This window comes from Calypte anna, chromosome 19, assembly GCF_003957555.1.
Source record: "Calypte anna isolate BGI_N300 chromosome 19, bCalAnn1_v1.p, whole genome shotgun sequence".
Classification (NCBI taxonomy): domain Eukaryota; kingdom Metazoa; phylum Chordata; class Aves; order Apodiformes; family Trochilidae; genus Calypte; species Calypte anna.
In genome coordinates, this window is record NC_044264.1 from 110,211 (window position 1) to 135,894 (window position 25,684).

General features: G+C 49.0%; 2 protein-coding genes across 3 annotated transcripts in view; one reads left to right on the forward strand and one right to left on the reverse strand.

Annotated features, from left to right (window-relative positions):
- MYBBP1A (MYB binding protein 1a) overlaps positions 1–10,120 on the forward strand; it is a 56,901-nt gene extending 46,781 nt beyond the window's left edge. Inside the window, exons 25-27 of the mRNA XM_030462529.1 lie at positions 5,878–5,979; positions 7,074–7,198; positions 9,124–10,120. Of these exons, the coding sequence (XP_030318389.1) occupies positions 5,878–5,979; positions 7,074–7,198; positions 9,124–9,637 (741 nt within the window). The 3' untranslated portion in view covers positions 9,638–10,120. The remainder of the gene's footprint in view (positions 1–5,877; positions 5,980–7,073; positions 7,199–9,123) is intronic.
- Positions 10,121–15,314: 5,194 nt separating this feature from the next.
- The window catches only part of LOC103536543 (protein spinster homolog 2), a 135,556-nt gene continuing 125,186 nt past the window's right edge, over positions 15,315–25,684 (reverse strand). For both annotated transcript variants that reach the window (XM_030462496.1, XM_030462494.1), the window contains 2 exons: positions 20,084–20,130; positions 15,315–18,787 (listed from right to left, as the gene is read on the reverse strand). In XM_030462496.1, the coding sequence (XP_030318356.1) occupies positions 20,088–20,130 (43 nt within the window). In that variant the 3' untranslated portion in view covers positions 15,315–18,787; positions 20,084–20,087. The remainder of the gene's footprint in view (positions 18,788–20,083; positions 20,131–25,684) is intronic.

Sequence of the window (25,684 nt, forward strand, 5' to 3'; positions counted from 1 at the left end):
CTAAGGCTTTGGAAAAAATGGAGGGAATGATGGTAGCTTACCTTTTACTTCTCAGGAGAAATGTCAGAGTAATTACAGGTGAGGCAGGGGTGCTTACATGGGATAATAGTAGGATCTATGAGTAAACACAGTACTAAAATGCTTCACTTGGCTGTCAGTGTGTTATTAATCTCTAAATAGCAGAGGAAACCCATGCCCCTCCCAAACCTCTCAGCTTCCCTGGATGTTGACATGGGAAGCTTTGTCCTTTGGCTCAAGCTGGACCCCAAACCCACTTACTGGGTCCCCTCTGGGTGTGACCCCACCACGGGAACCACAGCAGCAAAAGGTCAGGTTGTGTCTTTGCTCTGGGACCCTGCACCCAGCATGGAGCCAGGACACAGCTTTAGCTCTCCCAGCCTGTGTACTGAGACCAGGTTCTTCAGCACCTTCTCATCCTGCCTGTGGATGCTCACTGGGGTGGAAATTTTAGAATCATAGAATTTTCAGAGAATCATAGAATTTTCAGGCTTGGAAGGGGCCTTGAAGATCATCTTATTTCAACCCCCCTGCCAGGGGCAGGGACACCTCCCACAGATCAGGCTGCTCAGAGCCCTCTCCAGCCTGGCCTTAAAAACTTCCAGGGTTGGGGCTTCCACCACCTCTCTGGGCAACATGTGCCAGGGTCTCACCACCCTCATGGGGAAGAACTTCTTCCTAACATCCAATCTAAATCCTGAATCCATTCCCCCATGTCCTGTCACTCCCTGACATCCTCAGAAGTCTCTCCCCAGCTTTCTTGTAGCCCCTTCAGACACTGGAAGGCCACACTAAGGTCTGCTCAGAGCCTTCTCCTCTCCAGACTGAACAACCCCAACTCTCTCAGTCTGTCTCCATAGGAGAGGTGCTCCAGCCCTCTGAGCATCCCCATGGCCCTTCCCTGGACACACTCCAGCACCTCCTATTTTGCTGAGCTATTTGCTGCCAGAGTAGAGAATCCACCTTGGCAATCTTGAGCTGTAACAGGGGAGGTGAGGTGGTTGTGCAGGGAGGGTGTTGCAGAGGGCATTTGACACTCTGCTCAGCCCTGGGTCTGCACATTGATCCATCAGCATCAGGTCTGGGATGGGGAAGGATGGAGGAAGAATGCAGCTTGGGCAGGCTCCTCCAGCTCCCAGAGCAGGGATGGATCTGCCAGGCTGATCCCACAGAGGGGATTTTGGGTTGAACAATGGAAGAGGCTGAAGGATGTGCTGGGAATGCATGAGTGGTGTTCAGACTCCCCATGGGGAAAAGACCTCATCTCTTGGTAGCAGAATTCTGCTCTCTGGGAGTCCTGCTGGGTTTTGGGAGTCAGGGCTAAGTGTGGGATCTGTGAGAAAGGCAGAGGTGCAGCCAGGCTGAGGTTGCAGGTGGGTGGGAATCTGGAGGCTTCCAGAAACCATCCTTGCTTCCCTGCACCAGCACATTTGCCATTGCCAGCTGGGATGGTGGCTTTGGCTCTAGGTGCCCATGCACTCTGTATGGCAGGTTTCAGGGGAGCAGAGACTAAAATCCTGCCTGGGAAACTGAGGTGTGCAGCTGTGTGGTTTTAAGTAGCTTGCCAGCCCTCTGTCCTGCTTGGATGATTTAATTACTGCAGGTATTTACTCTCCTCTGCTCTTAAACCAAACTTGTTTTATACTTTAGGAAAATGATGAAGTGTAGTGAGGGGTGGAATAAAGGTCAGATCCAGCAGTGGTTGGGGATACCTCTATGTATTAGATAGGAAAAAGGAAAAAAAGCCCTGGTTGATAGGATGCTAGGGGTGTGCTGTCCTCCTTGTAGAAATCAGAGCAGAGAACCTTGGATCCAGGAGTTGCACTCCACCACAAAGAGCCAAAGGCTTTTGGAAGCAGCATGTTTGACATCCCAAAACAAACCCATCTCCTCCAGCTGAATCCATGTAGGGTGAGGCAGGAACTGTGCTGCTGCATTGGCTTGAGATGAGATGGGAGTTCCAGCTGTGAAAACTGCCTCCCTATTTTTTTCCTTCTGGAAAATGATCTGCCCAGCTCCACTGAGAGCTCAGATGTCTGCCTGTGGTTAACCACCCCAGGTATTGCCTGAGCTGGAACTGAGGGGGGGGGGGCTGAGTTTCCCCTGTAAAGTGGGATTGGCTTTTGCTGTGAGGGAAGCAGAATTTTAAAAAAAAGGCAGAAAATGGGAGAAACCCAACATAATCAGCAAGTGATGCAAGTGTGGTTGTTGACTGGAAGCCATGTGGGCTCTGCTTGTAGTGCTGGTTTGGTTCTTTGACCCTTAGGCTGGTGAGGGCAGGGAAGGGGGAGTTGGGTGTCTTTGCAAACAGCATGGCAGAGAATCCCAGAAGGGGTGGTTAGACAGGTTCTGCTGGGGTTTTTTTCTTAGCCCTCCACCTGTAGCATAGCTGGAAGCAACCCCCCTGCTTGGTGCCTCAGTCTTCCTCTGTAAAATGGAGATACTTGCCAACCTTGTGCAAATCTTTTGTGATCTCATCAGTGTTTGAGGCTCTTAAGGATACTGCAGATGACTGAAATGCTGCTTTGCCTGGTGTTGCAGTTTGCCATCTGTTACATAATAGCTTTTGCTTTCATTTTGTGATGATATTTTCTACATTCCCCAAATGAAATGGTGATATGCCTGGAAAACGATCGACCCACACACTTGGGCTGGCAGCTCTAGTTTCACCCAGCTGAACAGGGGAGTGGACCAAAGCAATCTGCTGTGTGAACCCAGACAACAGGCAGCAGCTTATGTAGGGAAAGTTTATGACAAATGCTTTAGAAAGCTGCTTTGGGATCCAGGTCCCATGGAGGAGACTTGGGATTTCATTCCTGGGGAGCAGTTCCCCAAGGCTTGCCAGCAGCCCCAGTCCAAAACCAACTTCTTCTATGGAACCAAAGCAAAACAAGTGCTCCACTCCCTGCCAGAGGAGGACAGGGTGAAGCCAGGTTTGACAGAAGATCCCATCTCCTGGAATGTGTAATGGGAAAGTACTCCTGGGCAGTGATGATGAGCTCAGGATAATGAGTGACACCAAACTGGGCAGGAATTGGACTCAAGTCTCTAAGGAGGTTTGACTGTCTCAGCCACACCACAGCAGAGGTGTTGGTGGTTTTGTGCTCTTTGGAGAAAATTTCTTTTACACCCTTTGTGGCAGAAGGGAAAGGGAAGAGGCAAATATTGGGAAACTTTATCTGCATTCTGTTCAGATGAAAGAAAATCCATTCAGCTCTTGGAGTAGAGAAAGAAAAATGGTGCATTCTCTAGGAATGAATTTGCTGCTGCTCATTTGGCTTCTCCACCCACTCCCACCCTCTTCCTTTTTCCTTCCTGGTCTTTTGAGAGCTGTTTAGGAATGATCCATTTCAGCAGGGAGTTATTTGTTTGCGGAGCACCTAAATTGTCCAGGATTGCCTCTGGCTGTTTATGCTGGTGGAACTCTGCTTGTGTTTCCAGGTTCATGCAAAACATTGGTTTTAATATAGATGTTTAGTCTTACAGCACTGATGTGTTAGACTGGTCCTATCTTCCATCTCCAGCTGAGCAAGCCACCCTTTTCCTTCTGCAAGCTCTGCATGAATTTGCTTTGGCACCCCAAACAAGATGCCTGCTCCAGTTTCCCAAGCACCTGAAAGTTGTTTGCGGACTTCAGAGAATCAGCCCCTCAGGGTGGTGTTCAGAGTTTTAGGAGTTAACTTCAGCAGGATTGGTTTCAAACCCTTCAAAGCACCAGGAGAGTTCTGGGAAGCAAGAGCAGAGTCAAGCCAGAGTGATTTAAATGCAGTTGTCTACAGCACTCATCTCCAGGGAAGAGAAAATGCATTTTGTTAACACCTTCTTAATTCTGAAATGTTTGTTGTATTCAAAAGGGGAAGTGTCAGCTATGGCTCCTTCTCCCAACCCTGCTCTGATTCCTCTTGTTCTGAAGAGCTGACAGTCCCTACTGATGTTCTCTCACTTGTGCAAAACTTCCCAAAAATAAGAATCTCAACTTAAAGTTCCTCTCTGAATGTTACTTTGCCCACAAGTAATGATTCTTAGCCTGGTAATACCTCGTTCTACAAGTTGCAAAGAAAATTTTTATGCAAATCAGCCTTTTTTGTTTTCATAATTCATTAGCTTATTGTTATTATTATTAATATTTTTTATTTATTATGGCAAGCCTAATAAACAAAGTGTGCTTGCCCCATGGGGTGTTACATCCTACATGTGAAAATTTGATTTTATTTTTGCCTTACTCACACATCCTCTGTTTGTTTCTCATTTCAGCTGCTGAATTGTGTGTGAGCTCATAAGTTAATGACAGCTCTGGAATAGAGTTTCAGTGCACCTGTCTGTATCAGGAGAGAGTAATTAGCAAATTATTGATAGTCAGATGAAGTTGTGGTATAAATTCCAGCCAGTGGAACAAGGTGGCTTTCTAATACAGGGTTTGAGGAGAGTGTCCTGGTCAGGGAATCACTATTATTTAAAAAAGGTACTCCCAGGGTGTGGAGCCTCTATAGATGGTAAATAATTCTACTTGCAGGCCGCTGTTGCTGCAGATGTTATCTTCTCTACCCACCTTTTTTGCTAAAGGTGTTCCTGACACCACTCTTGCTGGCCATCATTATTTTCCTGTTGTGGGTATCATTACTAAAAGAGCTTGCTTGGGCAAGTAGATTTCTGATTTCTGTCTCTGTCTGTGAGGGTTTTCCCTTTATTTGCCACCTCCCACAGATGGGTAAAAGGTTTGCTTAAGAGTCCTTAAAATGACTTCCAGTCTGAGTGGAGCAAAAGCAGTGAGTGGTCCAGTGGGACAGATTGCACCTTCTGGAGACCTCCAACCTCCCCCCACAAGGTAGGGGTCTGGAGCAGTGACTCCTCAGTGAGGTTTGCTGCCTCCTGAGGGTGCTGAGCCTGCTGTGGACCCTTCCTGGTGGCCAGGGTGATGTGTTTGGACTCCAAGCAGGTGCAGTCACTTTCTGGCTGGGATGGGGCCCAGCACTGCCTGCCATGTGCTTGTCCCTGCACATCCCAGCTCCTGCTGGTGTCATCCGTGGAATCTCCAGAGCTCCCTGTGTGCATCCCCACAGAAATTCACCTGGAAGAGAAAACTCTGTGAGCAGGGCCATGGGAACCGGCTGCAGGCAGAGAGAGGATCAGTACCCCTCAGCCCCTGGGCTGCCTCTTTGATCCAGCTGCTTTTTTTTATGGCTATTTTCCACCCTTGTAAATAACTGTGGCTTTCATTTGACCTGTCTTTGGAGTGATTTTCCTCTAAGCCAGACCTATCAGTGCCTCAGAAACCCCACAGCACATAAAGAGAACACAAAAAGATGGTGGTTTGTTTTGTTTTGTTTTTTCTCTCAGCCATTTCAGTGAATTTAAGGTTGATTGACAAGCCCTGTTCTGGTGCTGGCAACTGGGATTTCCTGGGTGTGAGTGTTAATGGATTTCAGCATTAGCACTTTGTGTAAATCCCAGCTCCTGCAGCCAAGGAGCTGCTGTCCCTCAGGTGAGTCTGTTGTCTGGCAGCATCCTGGCCTTCCAGATGGGCCAGACAGGGGCTGGGGTGGATGTTGCCTTTTTCCAGAAGGCACCAACACGTCCCTGGTTGTGCTCTGACTTAGAAAGTATGGAGAGCAGCAGGGCTGTGATTTTGTGGTATGCTTGCTTTGATTTTTTCCAGTTGTTTCTGAGTTAACCTGAGCATCAGCAGCCTCCAGCATGTCCCCTCCTGAGCATTTCCAGGGTGTTGTGTTCCAGAGTTATTTTGCTGCAAGGTTAATCGCACCAATTGTTACTCATTTTGCTGCTTTCTCCTGAGAAGAGTGATTTGTTTCCCCATTTTTAATTACGTGTTCCTTCTCCACCTCCCCATTTAATTTGCAGAGTCTGAGACTGTCTGGCAAGTGTCTCATGAAGCCTGACAAAGAGAAAGTTGCCAAGACCTTGGAGCTGTTGAATCTCCTCCTCAAAACTGTGACAGAGCAGGTGAGTGCAGGTGTGGCAGATGGCTGTTGTTCTGAATGCTACCAAGGCCTCTTCTTAATTGTCACCCTCATATTTGACCTTGTGGCTGCTCCATTGCCACATCCCACCTTATTCCTTACCAAAGGCACCCCTGGAGGGAATGCCTAGCTGAATTTGAGGGCAGAAAAGCCCTCGTGGCTGAAGATCTATAACTTGTGTGCTGATCCCCAAGAGCTTGGTCAAGGATTTGTGCAGGGTTCTGCAAATGCATGTGGCACCTTCTTTCTTACCAGCAGAAATACAGCCTGGGATGGAGTGAAGGTGAGGTGAGTTTTGTCCCATATTGTTGCTCTGTCCTCACTCAATTACAGGGATTTTTTTTTTACAGGGATTTTAGTTTCCAGAAACTGACTTCCTCAGAAGCTTTGTGAGTAGGAGTGAAGCTTTGTTCTGGGGCTTTGCTTTCATGAACGAAAAATGCCTTTTTTTTGTTTGTTTGTTTTTGAACATGAGAAGGTTTTCTAAAGGTGACAAAATAAGTCCCCAACTGGAGCAAAATAACACAAGCAGCAGAGTTGCTGAAACCCAGTTTCCTACTCGTGAGCACTGAGCTCACACCACAGCCTGTAGGAAAGTGGGTAGAGAAGAGAGAGTATTTCCAAGGCTCTTGTATGAGCTGAATAGCCTTTGAGATGCCTGGTTCTGTCTGGTTCTGTCTGGTTTTACTGAAGTTATCCACTGGGTTATGGAAGCTGTAGAGGCAGCCTAAGTGCATCCTTCAGAAACCAGACTGAAGTGCAGCTGCTTTGCTTTTAGATAGGTTCATAGTCATGGATCTTCTTCTCCCTTCCCTTTGCTGTGGACTGGAAAGGAGAGAAGACTGAAGGACCTTCCAGTCCTTATCCTGCCAGTACAATTCTAGCTCTCAGACCCATTTTGTCAGACTCACCCCTTTTTTGACCCCAAATTGGGGTTGCGGGTGGGCTCAGCGCAGCAGCTCAGCGAAGCCAAGCAGGCTTGGTTATTCCTGCCATAATCTTCACCTGAGAGTGGTCCGTGCCCTGCTGCTGTGAGTGTCCCTCTACAGATTAACTCTTTGGATTTGCCTCTTGCAGAAACTGCACGTGAAGTTGACAGAGTTGGAGAAAGTCCTGGGAGCTCTAAACCACCCCGGGGGCATCCGGAGCTCTGCACGTCTCGACTCTCTCTACTGGAATGTCATGCGTTGGCTGAACCACACGTATGTGTGCCTGGTGCTTGGGCTTCTTGGCTTGCCTGGGGGAACTGTCTGCCTGTCCTACTTGTCTTTGTTGATGTGGGGAAGTAGGAAGGGAAAGGAGGTCAAAGCACTGAGCTCAGGCTGTAGTTGGAGTTAAATTAAGCTCTCCCAGGTTGGTGAGGTTGAAATGCTTCTCGGTTTGTGTGTTTGGAACAATGCTGGGCTCGTGGTTCCAGGATGGGGAAGGGTTGGAAACCATGCCTGATATCTGAGAGTGTCTTCCAAGTAGAGGTAAGACAGCTGAGCACCCAAGGATACAGTGCCTGCTTTCAGCAGTCCCAAGTGATGGCCTGCTTTAAGAGCCATGGCCAAAGTAGCAGAGGAATTTCTAGGCTGGATGAGTCACTGAACTCCTGCCACATCCCTGGGGATTGATTCTGCAAATGTGGGGCTGGAGGGAACAAATAGCTGTCCTGGGAAGTGACTGGATACCAGCTAGTACATGCTGGGACCTTTACTCCTCTCATTTTTGGGCTCTTTAATGTCTGGTTCCCAGCCTGATGCTTGGGGTGGTTGCCTTGCAGCTCTGAAAGCTGGGGAGCATTCAGTGTTCATGCTTCAGTGCTCCTGTGTTAAGTGGCAGCTGGATTTGACTTCTGCTCCAGGGCAGAAAAGCAGTTGTAGCATCTTTTCCTCCTTTCTCTTGATAGCTTGCAATCAGCACTTGTGTTTCTCCTTCCTGCTGACAGTATTTAGTGACACACACACCATTAGGGACTGCTGGGTACCCTGCTCATGGCTGGGAGCTGCCATCCCAGTGTCTGGGTAGCCTGGGCTGTGGTACCTCAGCCCAGCAAGAGGCTCTAAGGGATGTGGCTCCCTATGAGAGGGCTCATAGGCAGGCAGGAGCTGTACAGAGCAGCTGAAGCTGTTGCTGTGGCCCCTTCTAATGCCTTGAACAGGTTTGGAGGGCACAGTGGCCTCACCCAGCCCTGTGACACAGGTGTTTTTCCAGTCTCACACAGGACCTTTGGCATCATCCTGCCAGGGCTGGCAGAAGGATGAAGTCTGGTTCAGGAGACAGTAAAGGCTGCAGCTAGGAGGGGGGTTGCTAAAGGAGCTTTTGCATGGTGTCTGGGGGAGGCACTGAGGTTCAGGAGTGCAGCCTGCTCTCACTGTTGGTGCCTTCTTGCTGTGCCATCTGTGTGCAGGTGAGTTGGAACCACCCCAGCAGGTGTGGTGTGTGCACAGGATCCTGGGGGAAGCCCTGAGAGGCAAGTTCTAACATCAGGTTGGTCAGGATAGTGTTTCTCATCCCTGAAAAGACCCCAGCATGTAAAAATCTCAAAAAAACCTTTACACTGCAAACCAGGCCATGGAATTAGAGCCTGGTTCCCCTTCAGGTCTCCTCTCTGAGGCCTGAGCTGGTGCAGAGCAGAGCAGAGTGGGTGGTGCTAAGGTTGCTGATGGGCTCTGCCAGAGAAGAGCAGCAGCAGTGAGTGTCTGAGAGGCACACAGAGGCTGCCAGGTGGGTCTGGGGTGCTCTGGGGGGGAATCTTGCTGGAAAACGTCTTGGGATCATCAGCAGAGTGAAGGCCTTGCTGGAAGCTGTCACCTTGGGCAGGGCCACGGGTGGGGTGGCCAAGGAGGTGGTAGGGACAGTGTTAGCTGTCTGTGGAATGAGGGCTCTTCCTCAAGTCTTTGTGTGTCTTCTTGAGTCCTGCTCTGGCTCCTGTTCATTCAATTTCTTCCTGAGCAGACTGAGGACCACCACTTCCAGGGATAATGTTCATCCTCCAGGGATAATGTTTACCCCTTGCACTGTGCCTCTGCTTCTTGCACCTTTCTGATGCTTCTGCCCGTCCAGGGACTGCCTGCAGCATGGATCACCCTGCTCCCTGTCTCTAAACTTAAGTTGCTCTTGATTTTTGGCTTTCTGTCTGCAGGAAGCCCAAGAAAGAGAAGACAGCCAATAAACCTGCTCAGGAAGCAGAGAACCTTAGGAGGAAGAAAAAAGGGTTCCTGCCAGAGACCAAGAAACGGAAGAATCGCAAGAAAGGAATCCAGGAGAATGGGGCAGGAGCTGGAGCTGGAGAAGCAGCAGCCTCAGAGGAAACAGAAACCCCCCAGCAGAAGAAAGGCCTCATGGCTGGGAGCAGCAAACACAAGAAGAAAAACAAAGGTGGAAAAGAGAATGGGGTGGCAATGGCAGGCAGCAGGGAGGAAGCTGTTAATGGAGGAGTTCCTGGGTCTGACAAGAAGAAGAAGAAGAAGAAAAAAAGGAATAGGAACAGAAAAAGAAAAGGTGATGCAGGCAATGAAGCCGAGCAGGCTCCAGCTGCAAAGAAAGCCAAGGGGAGTGTCAGCCAGGAGACCCAGCAGAAGCAAGGCAAGGCCAACCATCAGGGCAAAGTCAAGAAGAAAAGAAAGGTGAAAACAACTCCAGTGCAGGAGGAGTGAACTCCATGGACTCACCCAGGCCTGGCATGGCTACCGTGGCTCAGAGGACTATTTTATATAACTGTAGTTTTTATGTCCTTCCTAACTTTAAATAAACCTTCCATGATGCTGAGCTGTAAAGCTGCAGGTCTGACTTGTGTGGATGGTGCAGTCTAGAGCACAGGGAGCTTCAGGAGGTCACAGACTCTCCAAGCTCTGGTAGGTGCTTACTCTCTCTTCTCTTGCAGGGCCAAAGAGCCTGTGCTTTTGAGCACAGACCTCCTGCCTCCAGAATTTCCCAAGGCAGAAGTGAGAGGCTTGTTTGGATTTCTTGGAAAGTTGTGGTAGGTGTAGCTGGGACTGTGGAGGTTCAGAAGACACATTTCTGTCCTGCCCAGGCCCAGCAGTACTCAAAGCTTTTTCATTCTGGGAGATGTTGACTCTCTTAAATGCCTGGGGTCAAATGAATTTGTACATGCATGTTCTGGAGTTAAATTTATCCAATTTGGCCACTCAGGTATCATCAGTAACTCCCATGATCTGGTTTCCTTGCCTTTTTGCTGCTGGGTGCAGGGGGTGTGATGGCCCCTGTGACAGCACAGGGACATCAATAAAAGAGTGGAAGAATTGAAGTGGTTGATTGATTTGCTGCTCTGCCAGGCTCTGTGCAGCTGTGCAGGGGACCTGTTCTCTGAGGATTACAGCAATCTGTGAAGGTGGCTGCTTGGAACTGCAACTCCTTATTGATCCCTAGGCTGCCAAATGGCATTGCCCCGGTGGAGAGGCCAGGCCCGGGGTCTTTCATGTGGGTTGGATGTTGTTGAGAGCTGAGTCTCAAGGTGGTGTAAACCTTACTCATGTAGTAGTTGCCTCTAAAGCCTCCTCCATCACCTGCTGACCACCTTGTGGTTTGGTGGCTGGCCCTGACTCCTGTCCCAGTGCTGGAGGAGCAGTCCAGCAGGGCTGGTCCTGCCTTGCCTTTGGCTCTGGTCCCAAAGGTTGGGTCAGTACCAGCAGACATAGGTCAAGGTGCAGGCAATGAGAGAAGAGATGGAAAGGGCTGGGTTTGCCCATAGCTCTGTTTCTGCTTTGGCCATGATTCTGTCTTCCAAGGGCATAAAAATCCCTGGGATGCAGCTGCTAGCAGCAACACAAACACCTTCAGACCCCTGGGGAGGTGCAGCTCTGTCCTCATGGCCATGTCCCAGCAGGGATCCTGCAGGGTTTTCTGCATGTCCTGAGGAGCAGCTCCTGCGCACAGCAGGGAGGACGTGGAGCCACTGTGCCCAGGCTGGCAGAGAATGTCCCTCCTGTCCCTGCCTTCCCTGGAACTCTGCCTTCCCAGGAGACAGGACTGAGGAGCAGTGACACAGCCCTTGTCCATCCCAGATGAGATGGAGTGGATGGACCAGAACCTTCACTGTGGGAGTCAAATGCCCTTCAGCAGTGCCACAGTTTATGGCAGGTGACAAAGAGCTCTGCAAGACTGTCACCAAGCAGATGACAGGAAGCTCCCTGCCCACACCCCCCTGGCCTCCAGCTTAGCAGGGGTTGCAGGAAGGTCCTCAAGCAGTTTGGAGGCTGAGGCTGCAGGTGGGTGGCCAGGACAATGCAGAGCAGAACTTGGAGTGGTGGCTGCATCTCTGTGTGGTGCCCCTACACTTGTCTGAGCAATTCAGGGCGGGACTCATCCTGCTGGAGCTTTTCTGCCAAGCTGCTGACAAAGCTGAAGGTTGTTGTAGGGTCTTGACTGGAGTAGGGGCTGCTGCAGCCTGCAGAGGAGCTGCAAACTTCTGTTCCTGGCCAGGAGATAACAGTAATTATTGGCAGTCTTGGCTCAGAGAAGGGCACCGCTGCTTCAAAGGGGACTCTTTGGCACTGGGGGTGCTGCCCCTGCCTCTGCCATTTAATGCTGAAAGTTGGTTCATTGCCTTGTTAAAGCCTCAGTCACTGCTAAGCCCCTCCAGATGTCTCCTGGGTGATGGCTTTTTTTGGTATATTATGCAAATGCAGCCTGCAAGAGGCCAGGGTGTCAGGGCCATCTGTGGTTAATGATCTGGAGATGCTCTGGCAGGGAGCAGGGCTTTCAAATCTGAGCCCTGGCTGCACTAACCTTTTTTTTTCTTTCCCTTCTTTCTCTGCCTGTAAGTAGGACAATCCTGGGATGTTGTCCCACTGGCCTGGGCAGAACCAGAGGAGAAACAGCATCCAGGTGTGGTGGGTGGGGAAGCAAGGTGAGCACAGTGTTGGGGGGGGCTACCTGGGTATGCTGGGTGAGGGAAGGTGTTGTCAGAACCTGCTGGGCTGTGTCTGGCTGTGCAGCAGGGCAGCAGCTTGGCTGAGTTGTGGGAGCATCCTGGAGCAGTGCCAGGGCCCTACCAGGCTCTCCAGTTGGGATGGTGCCTCTTCCATGGGAATATCAGCCTGCTCCTGGGCCTGGCAGGTGATGGGTTGGAGCCTTGAAGTGTTTCCTGCACAGTGGGTGGGGTGTCTGCCCCAGAGAGCAATTCTGGCTTTGGGGAGGCTCAGGAGTCTGCAGTTCCCCAGCCTGGGGTTGGGGGAGATCTTGGTGATGCAGGAGGAGCCCTGGGTTGTGCCAGTGAGAGGTTCCTGCCTGCTGGAAAGTGGGGTAGAGCAAAGCACTTGGCCGTGGTGCCCAAGATGCTTCATGGCACCAAATGCAGGAGTTTGAGGCACCCAGCAGCAGCCAGTCCTCTGCCAGAGAGCTGCAGCAGCTTCTGCTTTGGAGTGTGGGACAAGAGAAGTGGAGAGGTTGCTGCTGCTGCCAGGACAGGAGTCCCAAGCTTATTTCCATCTGTTCCAGACTTAAGTAAAATACGGTGTGGGACAGGCTCAGGATGCACCTGGATGTGACACCTACAAGGCAGAAGCCACAAACCTTATGGTCTTCAGAAAGACTTCACTGCAAGTCCAGCATGCAGAATGGTGAGTTGTGTTTTTACTTTTTTTCCTCCTTTTCTCAGGCAGAGGAGAACCTGTCCTCCCCAAAGCTTGGTTGAATCAAGGACTTCATGGTGACATTTCCTGCTGGTTGCTTAAGGTGTAATTCTTTACAATCACAAGTCCTAAAGCTACAGGAATTGGCTGAAACCATCATGGGAACACAGTTTAGGGCTGGTTTGGATCAGGGCAGTGACTCTCCTGGCAATGCTGGGAGGTGGCCTGGGCTCACCAGCCATGTGGCACCAGAGCCCCTTGCATCCAGCTCACATTCTGGCTCTTTTTGTTTGTTTGTTTGGCAGGGGCAAACAGAGATTTCCTTCTGCCTGGCCTTGCAGCTGTCAGTCAGCACATATTGTCACCAAGGAGGGTGACAACAGCTGGTGAGGTAAGCATGGTGTCCTTCCAAGTGTAGGTTTTGGTTTGTTTTTTTTTTTTTCCCAAATGTAGTGTTTTATTTTGAATTACTGTACTGTAAGTAATAGATTTTTTTTTGCCAGGGACAACAGGAGCTGCTTGGGGGGGTGTTGGGAGTCAATTAGGAGTGAAAGAACACCATGTAGACTCAAAACCTTGTTGTACCCAACGTGGCAAATGCAGCAGCAGCCATCAGACCAGACCACGGGCAGCATCAGTGGCACCTAGCTGGGGAGAAGCTGGGGTGGCCCCAGGTGAGGCACAGCTCTAGTATTGGGGTGCTCAGTGCAGGCACCCCCTGCACCCAGGCTGCTGTCCTGGGGGAGTGGGAGCTCCACAGGAACAGTGTGGGGAGGGTTGGGAAGGCACCTGGGGCTCTGTGTGTGTGGCCATGATAAAATGTGAGTGGCACAGTCACCTGAGCTGCTGGTGGTGGTGGATGGAAGCTAAAGCTGCTGAGCTGCAAAGCTTGAGCTGCTGGGACATCAGAAATGATCAAACTGTGCTTAATCAGGTCATTTACACTCTTAAGCTGAAAGCCCCGAGATGCTCTGCCAAGAGATCAGGGCTGATTGTTTATGTGACAAATCCTTTGCAGGGGTGGCCTGGACACTTGTGCTGCTCTGCAGGGAAAGGACATTCCAGGGAAGCTCTGAGGGAGTGCAGGAGACAGAGGGAGAAGACTGCAGACCTGAACAAGAGCGCTGCAGCACACCTGAACCAGCAGAACCCTCCAGAGCCCCTTTTCCCCCCCTCCAGAGCCCCTTTCCCCCCCTCCAGAGCTCCTTTCCCCCCCTCCAGAGCCCCTTTCCCCCCCTCCAGAGCCCCTTTCCCCCCTCCAGCCCTTCCCCCTCAGAGCCCCTTTCCCCCCCTCCAGAGCCCCTTTCCCCTCCAGACCCATTCTCCTCCTTTTACAAGATGCTGCCATCCAGTGCAGCTGGCAGGGACAACTGGCACAGATCCTCTGGAGCAGGGCAACCATGGCTACCACTTGGGAATTAATTTCCTGGCCTTCTTTCTGCCCAGCTTCCCAAGCACCCAGCCCACAGCTACCACCACATCAGGGGGCTCCATCAGGCCAGAACTCAGAGCTCTGCTGTGTCACTGCTGTGCAGTGAGGGCCCTGGAAGAGGCTGGAGCAGCTCCCTGCCCTCCCTCTGTGCTCACCACCAACTCCCTGCTCACCACCAACTCCCTGCTCTGATCTTGGGCTGGATCCTCTGCTCCCTCCAACCTTCCCAGCTCAAGGTGTTATTTTTTTAATTAATCTCCAGACAGACTGATGTCCAGGCAGGTTCATTGCCATCCACAGAATGCTCCCAGTGCTGCTCCTGGTGGAGCTCAGGGCATCCTTGCTCCAGGGACCAACCCTGCAGGGAGTGTGGAACTAGAGCCAGAGGTGACACAACAAAGGGAGCCAGGAGGTGTGTTTTAAATACTTTTTATTTCTTAATTTACATAAAGGTATATATTTGGCTTATCTCTTTTCTTTCTTTTTAATATACTCTGAGATTCACAATCAATTGCTCTTAAAAAATAAAATAGTCATTTGCTTCTGAAAGAAATCAGAAAACTATTTTATACTCCTCCCTTGTATAACAAGAAGATACTCTCTATACTCCCGTACATCACGTAGCAAAAAGTGATTGTAAGTGCTGCTTTACCAAACAAGAAAGCAAATGGAGAAGAAAACACAGAATTAGGACAGAGAGGAACCCTGCTTTCCAGAGCTGCTCCTCTGTAGGGTTCAGTCACCCTGAGGCTCTCTCTCGGCTACTCTGTGAAAGGGCAGAGGCTCTGGGGTTCAGCCAGGCTGCAGCTCTGAGTGATGGCACAGGAGGCTTTGCAGTTGGATGGATTGGCAGCTTGCTGCGCTTTTTTTGGGTAATTTTCTTCCCTCTCTGCACAGTTCCCATGAGCACTGTTCCCCTGGCTGTGTACAAGCCTCCTAATTGCTTCTGTGATGGGTGCATCAAATGCAGCATTGGCTGTGGAGGGAGTTAACTGATGGCTTAAAAAAAATAAATGTTTATGGAGTGGAGTAGAAGAAGCTACTGAGGGGCATCCTGCACCCTCCCTGGTGCAGCAGGGACACCCTGATGAACACTGCAGGGCTGCATCTAGCAGGCTGAGGCAGCAGGGAGCAGGGAGATGGGGACAAGACACAGCAGCAGCAGCAGCTGATAACCTGAACACCTTCTCTCTCACCTGGCTCCCTGCCCTGCAGGGAACAGGGAAGGTGGGAGTGGAGCTCCCTGCCTTTTGGTAGGATTTTCCCATATGTTTTTAAATGCATTCAAGGGCTCCTGTTTAGGTACTGTAATTTGCAGACATTCACATAAAGTGATTTTTGTGCAAGAGATCAGGGGCTTTAAAGGTATTCCCATCCTTACTGGGACTACTTGATTTTGTAGTGAAGTTTCAAAGCTACAGACATAACCTTGATGACCTGAACAGCCACTTCTGTAAGTGACAGGGCTGGAATCCTGCTTCCTTCAGTGTGATGGGTACTAAAATTATGTGGATTGGTTATTAAAAACTAATTTTCTTTTCCTATTAACAGCCTTTCTTCCTAAAACCAGAAATACTAATTTTAATGAGTGATAATTTTAATGACTAATTTTAACTCAGCTTGGCTATAAGTAACGTGCATCCATACTCAACTTCTCATTCCAGAGACTTCCTATGAACAGACCAGAAATTGTTCCACTGCTTCACAAGGTCAGCAACCCCCTGGCCCTGACAGCTTCCAAGCCTGGTTACATCCATAGCTGCAAAAAATGGAGCCAGAGGGAAAACCAGCAGAATATTGCACACCAAGTGCAGAGTCCAGCACCAGCATAATGCAGTACTGGGAGTCTTTTTTTTTTTTTAAATAATGGGGAACTGCTGACCTCTCCAAGAGTACAGAAACACAACGTGGCTTTTTTTATACAGCATCTCAGCAGAGATCCAAGGCCAGGCAGTGACTGTCCCCATGGTAATACTGGCAGAAATGGCCAATGTCCTGGGAAATCTATGTTGAGATTGTGTTAAAATCCTGGGATGGGGCTTACAGGGCAACACAAGCCCAGTTGCTGTTTGCTGACATGGATGTTTTGTGTCTAGGCTTGATGTAGCTCTGATTGCCTTCATCTACAGCCCCCCTTGGTCTAAGTGAACTGGTTTCCCTCTGACAGACCAAACACCTTTCTAGGAGCGCTGACTTAACAGTTCTTCACAGCTGAACCAAGAACCACTCACCAAGGAACAGAACCTTTCAGCTTCTGGCCATTCAGGTCTGGGCCAGCAACCTCTGCAGGAGGTGGAAGGGCTGAGTTCCTTTTCCCTTCTGTTCCTCTCCTCTGAGCCATCATAGCTGCTGCTGCTCTGGCTTCCCTCTCTGAGCCAGGAATCCCTTGGTGTGGAAGTGCTGCAGGTAGGATTTGCTCCTCTCTACCTTGCTTGTTCCCTTCCCTCTTCCCACATTTAACAGAAAGCCACAGCAATTTCCTTCATAAGCCCAGGGGACAGAGCTGAGCTCCTGTCACTGCACTGTGCTCCTCCAACAAGACTGGGGCTGCTCACCAACAAGGAGAGCTGGTGAATTCAAACACTGAAGTTCCCTTTTCATTCTTGGCTCCTGAGAATTAAGTTTAAGGACAATTCCTCATCTCTGAACTTTAGGAGGAATGCTTCATTTTGTTGACAATAAATGCTACACAACAGAGAGAGCCTTTCAGAACAGCAACTTGGGAAATGTGGCTGATTAGCTTTGGTCTCTGAGATTGACTGATTGCTGGGTTGCTTTTTGTTTCTTTTTGAACAGCTTAACAAGAGATTTCTTAATGGGAGTCAGAAATTCGTGTGCCTTTAAAGCCAAGTGTTTGGCTCCCAAACTAAAGGAGGTGGTGTTTCCCCTACAAGTGCAAATAGTGGCACAGGGTTGGAAATAAAGCATAGTTTTGGATCTGCTTTGCTTTACTATCTCTAGCACCCACTTGCTGTTCTCCAGAGGATGCTCAGGCACTTGAGGAAAATTCCTGGCTTTAGTTGTTGAGCCAAACCTTAAAGCTTAAGGTATTTCAGGTGACAGAACAACCTCTGCAGAAGAGTGCTGTGGAGTTCCATGAGGAGGAAAGCTCACACTGTTACAGGAGTCACCTGGACAGTCAGTAGTGATCATTTCTGGTCACTGGAGTTACCAACCACCTCTACTGAAGGTCCTAGCACAGGTGGAGTGGGGATAAAAACCCCAAAGGTTCTGCCAGTACCTTGCTGTGGCTCTGGACACACTGAGCAGAGTCAGGCCAGCCAGCTTCCAGACTTAACTGGTGCCCAGTCCCACCTTGGCCTTTCCTTTGCTGATTTACTCCTCCTTGTAGACTTACTCCAGCCACTCCTGAAATATGAGCCCAGGAGGAGCAGTCACCTCCTTGAGATGGGTGCTGGAGGGGAGCATCTAAACTGGGGGAGGCACCTGAACAGAAAGAAGGAAATAGGGAGTTCCCTGACCCAGTACCCTGTCTCTGCAATCCTGACTCTTCTCCAGGATCCCTGCTCTCCTTCCTTCCTCACACCCTTGCAGCATCAAGCTGACCCAGTATGAACTGGGCTTGCTCTGGGGGGGGAAGTGCAGGAGACAAGGTTCTGGTGACAGCTCTGTGCTTTGGACCCACACAGTGCTGACACTGACCACAAGGTCAGTAATTGATTCAGATCCATCTTCAGAAAGATTAAAAGTGACCAACTGAGAGCCCAGGGAGAGGGGGGGATCCTGGGAGGGGGCCTGGGTGTGCAGTGAACCTAAGGGAACAGCTCCAGCAGAGCCTCAGCCACCAGCTCTGGGAATACTGGGAGAAGGAGAGGGAGCACTGACACCACGTTTGATATGCATGTAAACAAAACACAATGTCACTGCCACAGCAGGATTTACCCAGCCCTGGGTAAAAGCAATTCACCCAGATGGATTTTGGCATTTAAAAAACCTGTCAACCCCTTAGGTGAGGCTGAATTTTAGCATACTGAGCAAACCCTAGAGCCCCCAAGGTATTTCTTTCTGAAGTTCTTCTGGGCTTTCTGTTAACAACCACTAGCACACCCAGTGGAAGTCTCTCCTCTGTCCCATAGCTCAGGTGACAGGTACCACCTGGTATCCTGCAGGGCCTGATACTGGGGCACTGAGGAGAGTTGTGGATGTTATTTGTGTCTGGTCTGCTTGTACAGGCAGCTCCAGATTTTAAATGTTTAAATAAAAATTCTATATCTAAATATATATATTTATATATCTGTTACCTAATGTCTCCAGCAGAGATAAAGCATCTTATGACATATTTAAATAAAAAATAATAATCTGAATTGAGCCTTCAGTGTAAAAGAAAAGGTGATGTACAGAATAGGTCCCCAACTAGTGCAGTCTCTGGTGAGGGACTGCTGACACAACAGCAGCTTTCAACAGGACAGAAGTTGCCCTAGAACAATGCAGACTTTGTTGGCTACAACTAAAAACCATTTACACAAGCTATGGTCACTCACTTGGGTAGCACATGGTGGGTCCAGTGGAAGAGTTGCTTTTGATGGTCAGAGGGCCTGGTGAATTTCCTTGTGCTCCAGAAGTCCTGGTGTCCCAGGCTGCCCTGCTCATCCCCTGGTGCCTGACCCTGCAGGCTGGAGTGGTAGGATTGAGTTGGTGCTGGATGAGCCTTCCAAGGTGCTGTGGAGCTGAAGGATCCACTGGTTTCCAGTAAGGAAGAGCTTCCAGTTTGGGACTGGTGGTGGGAGCAGGAGGCCACAAGTCATTTTCTTCACTGGCAACTGCAAAGAAGAGAAATGGTGGTTAATGGGGTGGTCACAGGAATAGACTGGTATAGATTGGTACTGGATTGGTTCTCTCGGAGCAGGATTTCCTGAGAGAGGTTCTTTTTTTTCCATGTCATGCAGGAAATTGGCCCTGACCTTAAAGATCAGCACCTGCTGGGTTATAGAAGAATTTCCTGTAATGATGGCCTAGTTTCTCTCAACCTCTGCAAAACTGGACCAAAAGATAACAACAAAGTATAGTGAGAAACCTAGGTGTGCAGAGGAGCTGAGGTCAGTGTTTTATAAGACAAGTCTCAGGAATACCACCTAATATTTGCTTCCAGATTGTTGAGGCTTGTTTTTTGGTTGTTTGTTTTTTTTTTTAAATATCACCCCCAAAACCACTTTCTAACAGCTATTGATAAATGACAATGTGTGAGTACACATCCAGCCCAGAGACTGCAGGGCACAGACAGGTCTGTTACATCCTGAGCCTATCCCAGAATAAATTCCCCTCTGAGGAAATCACACATCTGCTATGCCAGAGATTGTATTAAATCCTTTCCCCAAAAAGCCATTCTTAAGTGTGTTGCCGAGTTCTGATTTTATGATTAGTCTTTCAATGCATTTTAATTTATGGGAGAGAAATCTCTTCAAAAAAACTTGCTTTAATTAATTTTGGCTCCAGTAAAATGCCAGGAAGTGTTTATCAATCACTGCAGCTCTGAGCTGTGATGCTGGGGCTGGTGGGGAGTGATAAGAAGAGCAGCAGCACGGGGGAGAAGCAGAGGCAGCAGGAGTGGGACTCTACCTCTGGTTTGCTGCTGAGCCCTCAGCTTTGTCACCCCGGATCAAGGGCTGCAGTGGGGACAGTTCTAGCAACAACATGCAAGTTCATGCACTGCCAGAAAGCATTTTTTTTTTTCCTGCAGAAAATTGGGAATGATGCTAGTAATGGTCATTTGCTAGTGAGCTGATGTTGGGAGTAAGAGCAGTACAGGTTTTGTGGATTAACCACCAGGCTTGGCCGGGTGCAGCTGCTGGGGGTGGAGGTGAGAAGGGGTTGCATGGCCTTAGCTGCTCAAAGAAAGGAGAATTTCTGGAATTTCTGGAAGCAACTTCATGGAACGAAGGACACTTCAGTTGTTGACCCCTGGTTTCCCTGATCTTGATTTGCTCCAATAGGAATTGAGGGTAACAAAGGTGCAGACCTTTGTCTAAGGTTAACTGCTTTCCAGCTTTCAAGGAAAAAAAAAAGGGTTGACAGGGGTTTGGGAGTGAATGGGTGGCTTTAAACTTTAGGTCACTCACCATCTCAGACTTTCACGGAGGCTGGAGGCATCACAAGTTGATTCACCCTGATGGAGAGAAAACAAGTGACACATGAGAGCTGCAGTTAACCAAGAAACAGGCTCCTAAAAACACACCAGCCCATTAAATCCAAGTTCTTGCTGTTGCTTAACAGTTTCTAAAGAGATAGGACATTAATAACTGTCCTGCACAGTGGTATTAAGCTGAAACCCATTCACAGGGCTGTCTGACAGCAAATCTGACAATTGCTGGGACATGCCAAGTGAGATTGCTGACACTAATTGACAAGGATTTGGGAAGGTCCCAAAGGCATCCAGACACAGCAATTACTTCCCTGAGCTGGTACCAAGGCTGTTTAAACAGGGGCTGTTGAGTGGTGTCCTTCAGGCTGACAGCAGAAATGTAAACAGTCACCACTGATAAAAATTAAATTAGGAAAAATAAGAGAAAAAAGAAAAAAAGAAAAAAAAAAAAGGAGCTGTCTTTCAGTTTTCAGCTCCTGAAGCTCCTGCTGCTGTTCCAGACATATGCTCCTCAGCACTGGATGGAGCCCAGGGGGGCTGCAGTGTCACCAGGCAAGGTCTTATCCTGCACCTCCTGTGTGCTCTGGGGGGACCCAGGGAAAGGCAGCAAAATTTTACGAAGTTCTGTCCTCAGATCACCACCACATCACTTCTCTCTCCCACACCCTTGGATTTTTGGGACTTGCTTTCTATCTTGCATGCTCACTGACCTCCCGAACTCCTGGGTTCTTAGTAAAGACACTGGGAAAACCTCACCCCTGGGCCTGCCTTGGCCTTGCCACCTCTGAGGGCTTTTACCCAACCAGACTCCAGCTGTTTGTGGCCAAGAGGAGATGAAATCAGAGCCACAAAAAAAAAAAAAGAAAAAAAAAAGTCTTCTCCAGTTTTGCTCTGCTAACTTCAAATAACAAAGAAACTGAAAGAGCAGAGGTTGGTACCTCAGAGGATTGCAGGATTTTGCCACCACGTGCCAAAGGTTCACAGGAACCATCATGGCCTGAAGTCCAGCCAGGGAAGAACTTCTCACCGAAACACATCATTTTCCCTTGGAAAATCCTGATTCATTACAGCTCCTCTCTGGCTCTTCACCAGCCTGACCCAGGCTTTTTTTGTTGGAAAGCTGCTGGATTCAGACACGTGTTCCAGGATAAACAGACCCAGATCTTAACTTCACCCCAGCCTCACAGAAACTTTGTCTCCAATATGCATAGAAGCCCCTGTGCCTTTCCAGGCTGTAAATGGAAATGTTTTTGATGCAGGGGCTGCCCCAGGTTCCTTTGGAGAGCATTATCCTTGGTAACCCTCTGCATAGGGTGTTCCCTTGTTCTGAATGCTGTAACTGAGCTTGAAGTGTCAAAGAGTGATCAGAGGGAGAAAAGCCATCACCTTGCAATGCTGCCCTCAGCTTTAGCAGCAGAAAGTAAACCATGGTACAGTGCGAAGCTATCACAGAATACTAAAACTCTGAAAAGCCCTGTCCCTTACCACTTCATCCAGTCAGCATTTTTACAAGATACACAATATATAGAGAAAAAGTGAATTTTGCCATTACTGTCTCATGAGCACGGAGAACTCACCTGCAGTGCTGACAGATGAGCCCTAAACACTGAACTTGCCTTCTGAAATTCCTTGTAGTTCATCCCCCTATGGGATAAAAGGAATCCCTCCCACCAAAGCCCTTGTCTTGTCCCCAGCTCATGGGAGTTACTTGTTCTTTGCATTTTAAAACATTTCTCTCAATTTCTGCTTTATCTCTGCTGCACAGATGGGAACAGAGGCCTAGAGGGGCTCATCCTGAACTGTATTTAGATGATTTCATGGGGAATCAGACCACACATGACTTGAGAACCTGCTGGGGAGAGAAGTGACTTCTGGGGATTATGTAGTGAGCAGAAAAAGGAATTGAAATGGCCTCCCAAATTTTGGCAGAGAGTTCTGTCTGAAGGACAAGAGTTGGGGACAGTGAGCACTGCCTTCAAGGTTCTGGTTTCCATGAGGCTCAGCTTCCAGGTGGCAGCAGGTCAGCTGTAAATTTTAAAATTGTTTGGGTTTTTTTTTTTAAGCAAAAATTTCACTCTTTGTAAAACGTACACTACTCATAAATTTCAGATTCTCTTAGGTGGTGAAATGTAGTACACAGCCTTAAGCCAACGTGGCTCAAGAGCATCTAAATCCCTGTTTAAGTCCCTTTCCACTAATGATAACCCCACACTGAACAGATTGTTTTTGTCTCTTCCCATTTGGTGATAACTGCTGACTAAACATGAGCTCCTAAATGGTTCTGTTTCCCAGGAATTTTCTCAAGATTGGGAATGTTTTCATTCCTCGAAGGGCACAGGGTGGGAACCACTTTGTTATTTCCTGCAAGGGAGGAAATTTGCCCAAATTGCCTTTCAAGAACAGAAGCTGTACAACTTTTTTTGGTTGTTCTTATGGGCTCCTCCAACAGATAAAAATGTGGTTGACTCCTTCTAACCCCATCATTTCCTCTTCTGTCAAACCAAAATATTTCTCCTAGATCCTATCAACCCATTTCCATGTAGTGTGACAGCACCTAAAATTCTGAAGTATTTTTAAGACTGCTTAATATTAAACTACATGCTCCAGAGCTGCTCAGTCTTTATGCTGTGTAAAATGGCTCTAATTCCACAGCACCTCAGCTGGTTAGGGAGCTACATCAGAAAGAGAAGACAAATTTCAGATAACAGATGAGTGGTCAGGATCTTTTCCAGGTCAGCTCTGCTCCATTTCAGGAGCTCTACAGAGATTATTCTCAAGATGCTTTCAGTCCAAGCCAGCAGATACTGAAGGTTTCAGTACAGCCAGCACTGCTGCACAGTTCCCAGCACAACCTGAGCCTCATGAGGCTTTTGAAAGAGTTTTTGCTGCCCAATATCCAACCCAGAAATGCTCTGTTCCACCCTCTGCCAGAAGAAAACCCAGATCTCCCTTCTTGCCTTCAGCTCCATCTGCCCCAACAGTTTGAGGGGGAAGCAGGGAGATGTCTGTCCCACCAATTTCTCCAACAACGCAGCCCCCGAAAGGGCTGAGCTCCATGGATTTTTCTTTTCAGGAGCCCAAACTCCAGTAAGTACCAGGACAAGAAGAAGACCCTTGTGCAGCACCACCATGCACAAGACTCCAAGGGAAAGCTTGTACTTAACAGAAAGCTTTTGCAGATGCTGCCAACACATTTAATGTTAAGTTTCACACATAACTAAAACAACAAATGGGTTTCAGGACCCTGCAGCTTTCCAAAAAGCCCTCTTTGCTTGCTATTTAAACATGTCAGGCTCTGGTCTTTGTAACAGAGAAGCATATTAGGAAATAAATAATGTTCTAATTTTTACAGCTTGCTGTACTTAACATCACTTAACTTTTATGTAGTGGAACAAAGCAATCAGACGCCTCTAATTACCGAGAAGTGGGTGTGAGCTGGTATCAAATCCACCTGTGCCCCCATTAGGGCAGGCCTCCTATTGAGCATGTGCAAGACCAGGGGGCCAATAAAAGGTGAGGCTCACACCCACCGACTAGCTCACTCCCAAGCTAGTCAAGAGAGCGTGCTGGTAGCTCATTGAGCAGCAGACCAATCTTGCTAGTTCCACTTTGTGGGCAATAGACTTAGAGCACGGCTCACGAGTCTGTATCACGACACCGAGTTAGACCTTGAGGCAACGATCCCTGAAGAAAGATTCGTCTTGCTACACTTTTACAACCAACAATACAATGCAGCAATGGGGTCATTCTAAGCCTGCAAATAACTCAGGTTTTTTGCCTATCAAGAGGTGTCTCAGCAGACAAGAGCTTTGGGGCTGGAGGGACAGAGATCAGTGGCTTTAGGAGCAATCCCTGCTTGTGATGAGGGATCTGTCTCCTCCCTTCATCTCACTGGAGGGAATTCTGTGCAATCCACTACAAAACCCCCATTTTGAAGCAGTGCTTGAGGCAGAGATCCCAGCACAACCACCACTGAGGCCACCCTCCAGCAGATTCCTCCCTGTCTGATCTTTCCCAGAGGCTTCTGGGCAGTAAACCTCTGTTGGCTGAAGCCAGTTGCCAAAACACATGAACAATTTAGTAAACAAAGGAGGGAAATGGGCACTATTTTACAGAGCTGTATTTTCCATCATGGCCAGCACCCTCATGAGCAGCCGCAGCCTCAGGAGGACAGAAAGCTGCCAGCAGCTGGAACAACAGGGCCAAGAAATGCCTAAAACCCACAACCTGGGATTTCACACCCTGGGATTTCACTGCATAGGGATTCAGAGTCTGTTTAACTGGGCTTTTGTCACATTTCCCTTGAGGACTTTTGAGTCAAACTCCATCAAAGGCACTGAGCTGGTACCACAGGATGCCAAGAGGGCCATGCACATGGGCACTGAGTTCAGGCAAAGATTTCTGTCCCTGAAACAAATCAAAGAAATCCATGGCTGGTTTTCTCTCCTTTTGCTCACTGCAGAAGCCCAACCCAGCTGTCTTAATCCTACTGCAGAGTAGTGCCATACCCCTGACTGCTACTGGACTGTGCCATACTGGTCCCAGCAAACAGCACCTGTTTTCCAGACACTTCCCAAAAAGCAAAGCCAGCAGGGCTGGAGGTTCCAATTCAAAGTGTGCCTTCCATGCCCTTCATTAGACAAGAGTTTTTAAATCAAGCAGTGCAGAGTATAACCACATTGCCCATTGCCATCCTCCAGCACCTAACTGTGGTTGCCACTTCCACTTGGGAAGAGACACTTTGATTCCTCCTCCCCAACATCCTGTCAGGATGCTGAGCAAACTGCTTGGTGCACTTGTGCCTCCAGCTCCCTAAAAAAAGCAGCTGCAGAACATCAGACCTGGGTACAACCTCTCACCTTCTGAGCAGTGGAAGAAGCTGCCAAAATCAAGGATTGCTTCCAGGGAGTGTGTCCTGTTCTAACAGAACTCAGGTTCTTTTGGTTGGGAAGTGGGTAGCTTTGGGACAGGATTAATAACACAGATTGCTGCAGAAACTCAGAGCTGGGGTTGGAAAGGCTCCTGTTGGGCTGCAGCTGCAGTGAGTGAAAGGGAAGATGCTGGGAAGGGGAGCAATAATAATACATCAACCTAGAAAGGGCCCAGTGAGTGGCACAGGGACAGGGCTGGCACAGCTTAAAAATAGGCAAGGCACTGAGCTTCCTGATGCATCCTGACAAGTTCATCCATCCTCCCAGCAACAGGCTCTGTGTGATGAGCTGAGGGCAGGCTGCTAAAGGAAAAGGACAGCAACCAGAACACTGACAACATGGCACAAGGAATGGGGCACAGGAGTAGCTTGCATTGGAGCAGGGAGCCAGGGCTTCACGTGGATCTGCTGGCTGCTCCTGCTCCCTCATTGCCACCCAAAGGGGGAACCTGGGGCTGGTGTAAACCTGAGGCACTCCAGATCAGGGCTGAACCAGGACTGGGCTGTGGGCAGCCTCCTGGCAGCCATGGCTTGGGGCTGCCCTTCCCTCTGCAGCCAGAAAGAGGAGACTGAGGCTGTACAGAGCAGCTCTGGTGGAGACATCCTGATGGGAGCTCCATGCTGGTGGTGACAGGTGCTCCACCAGCT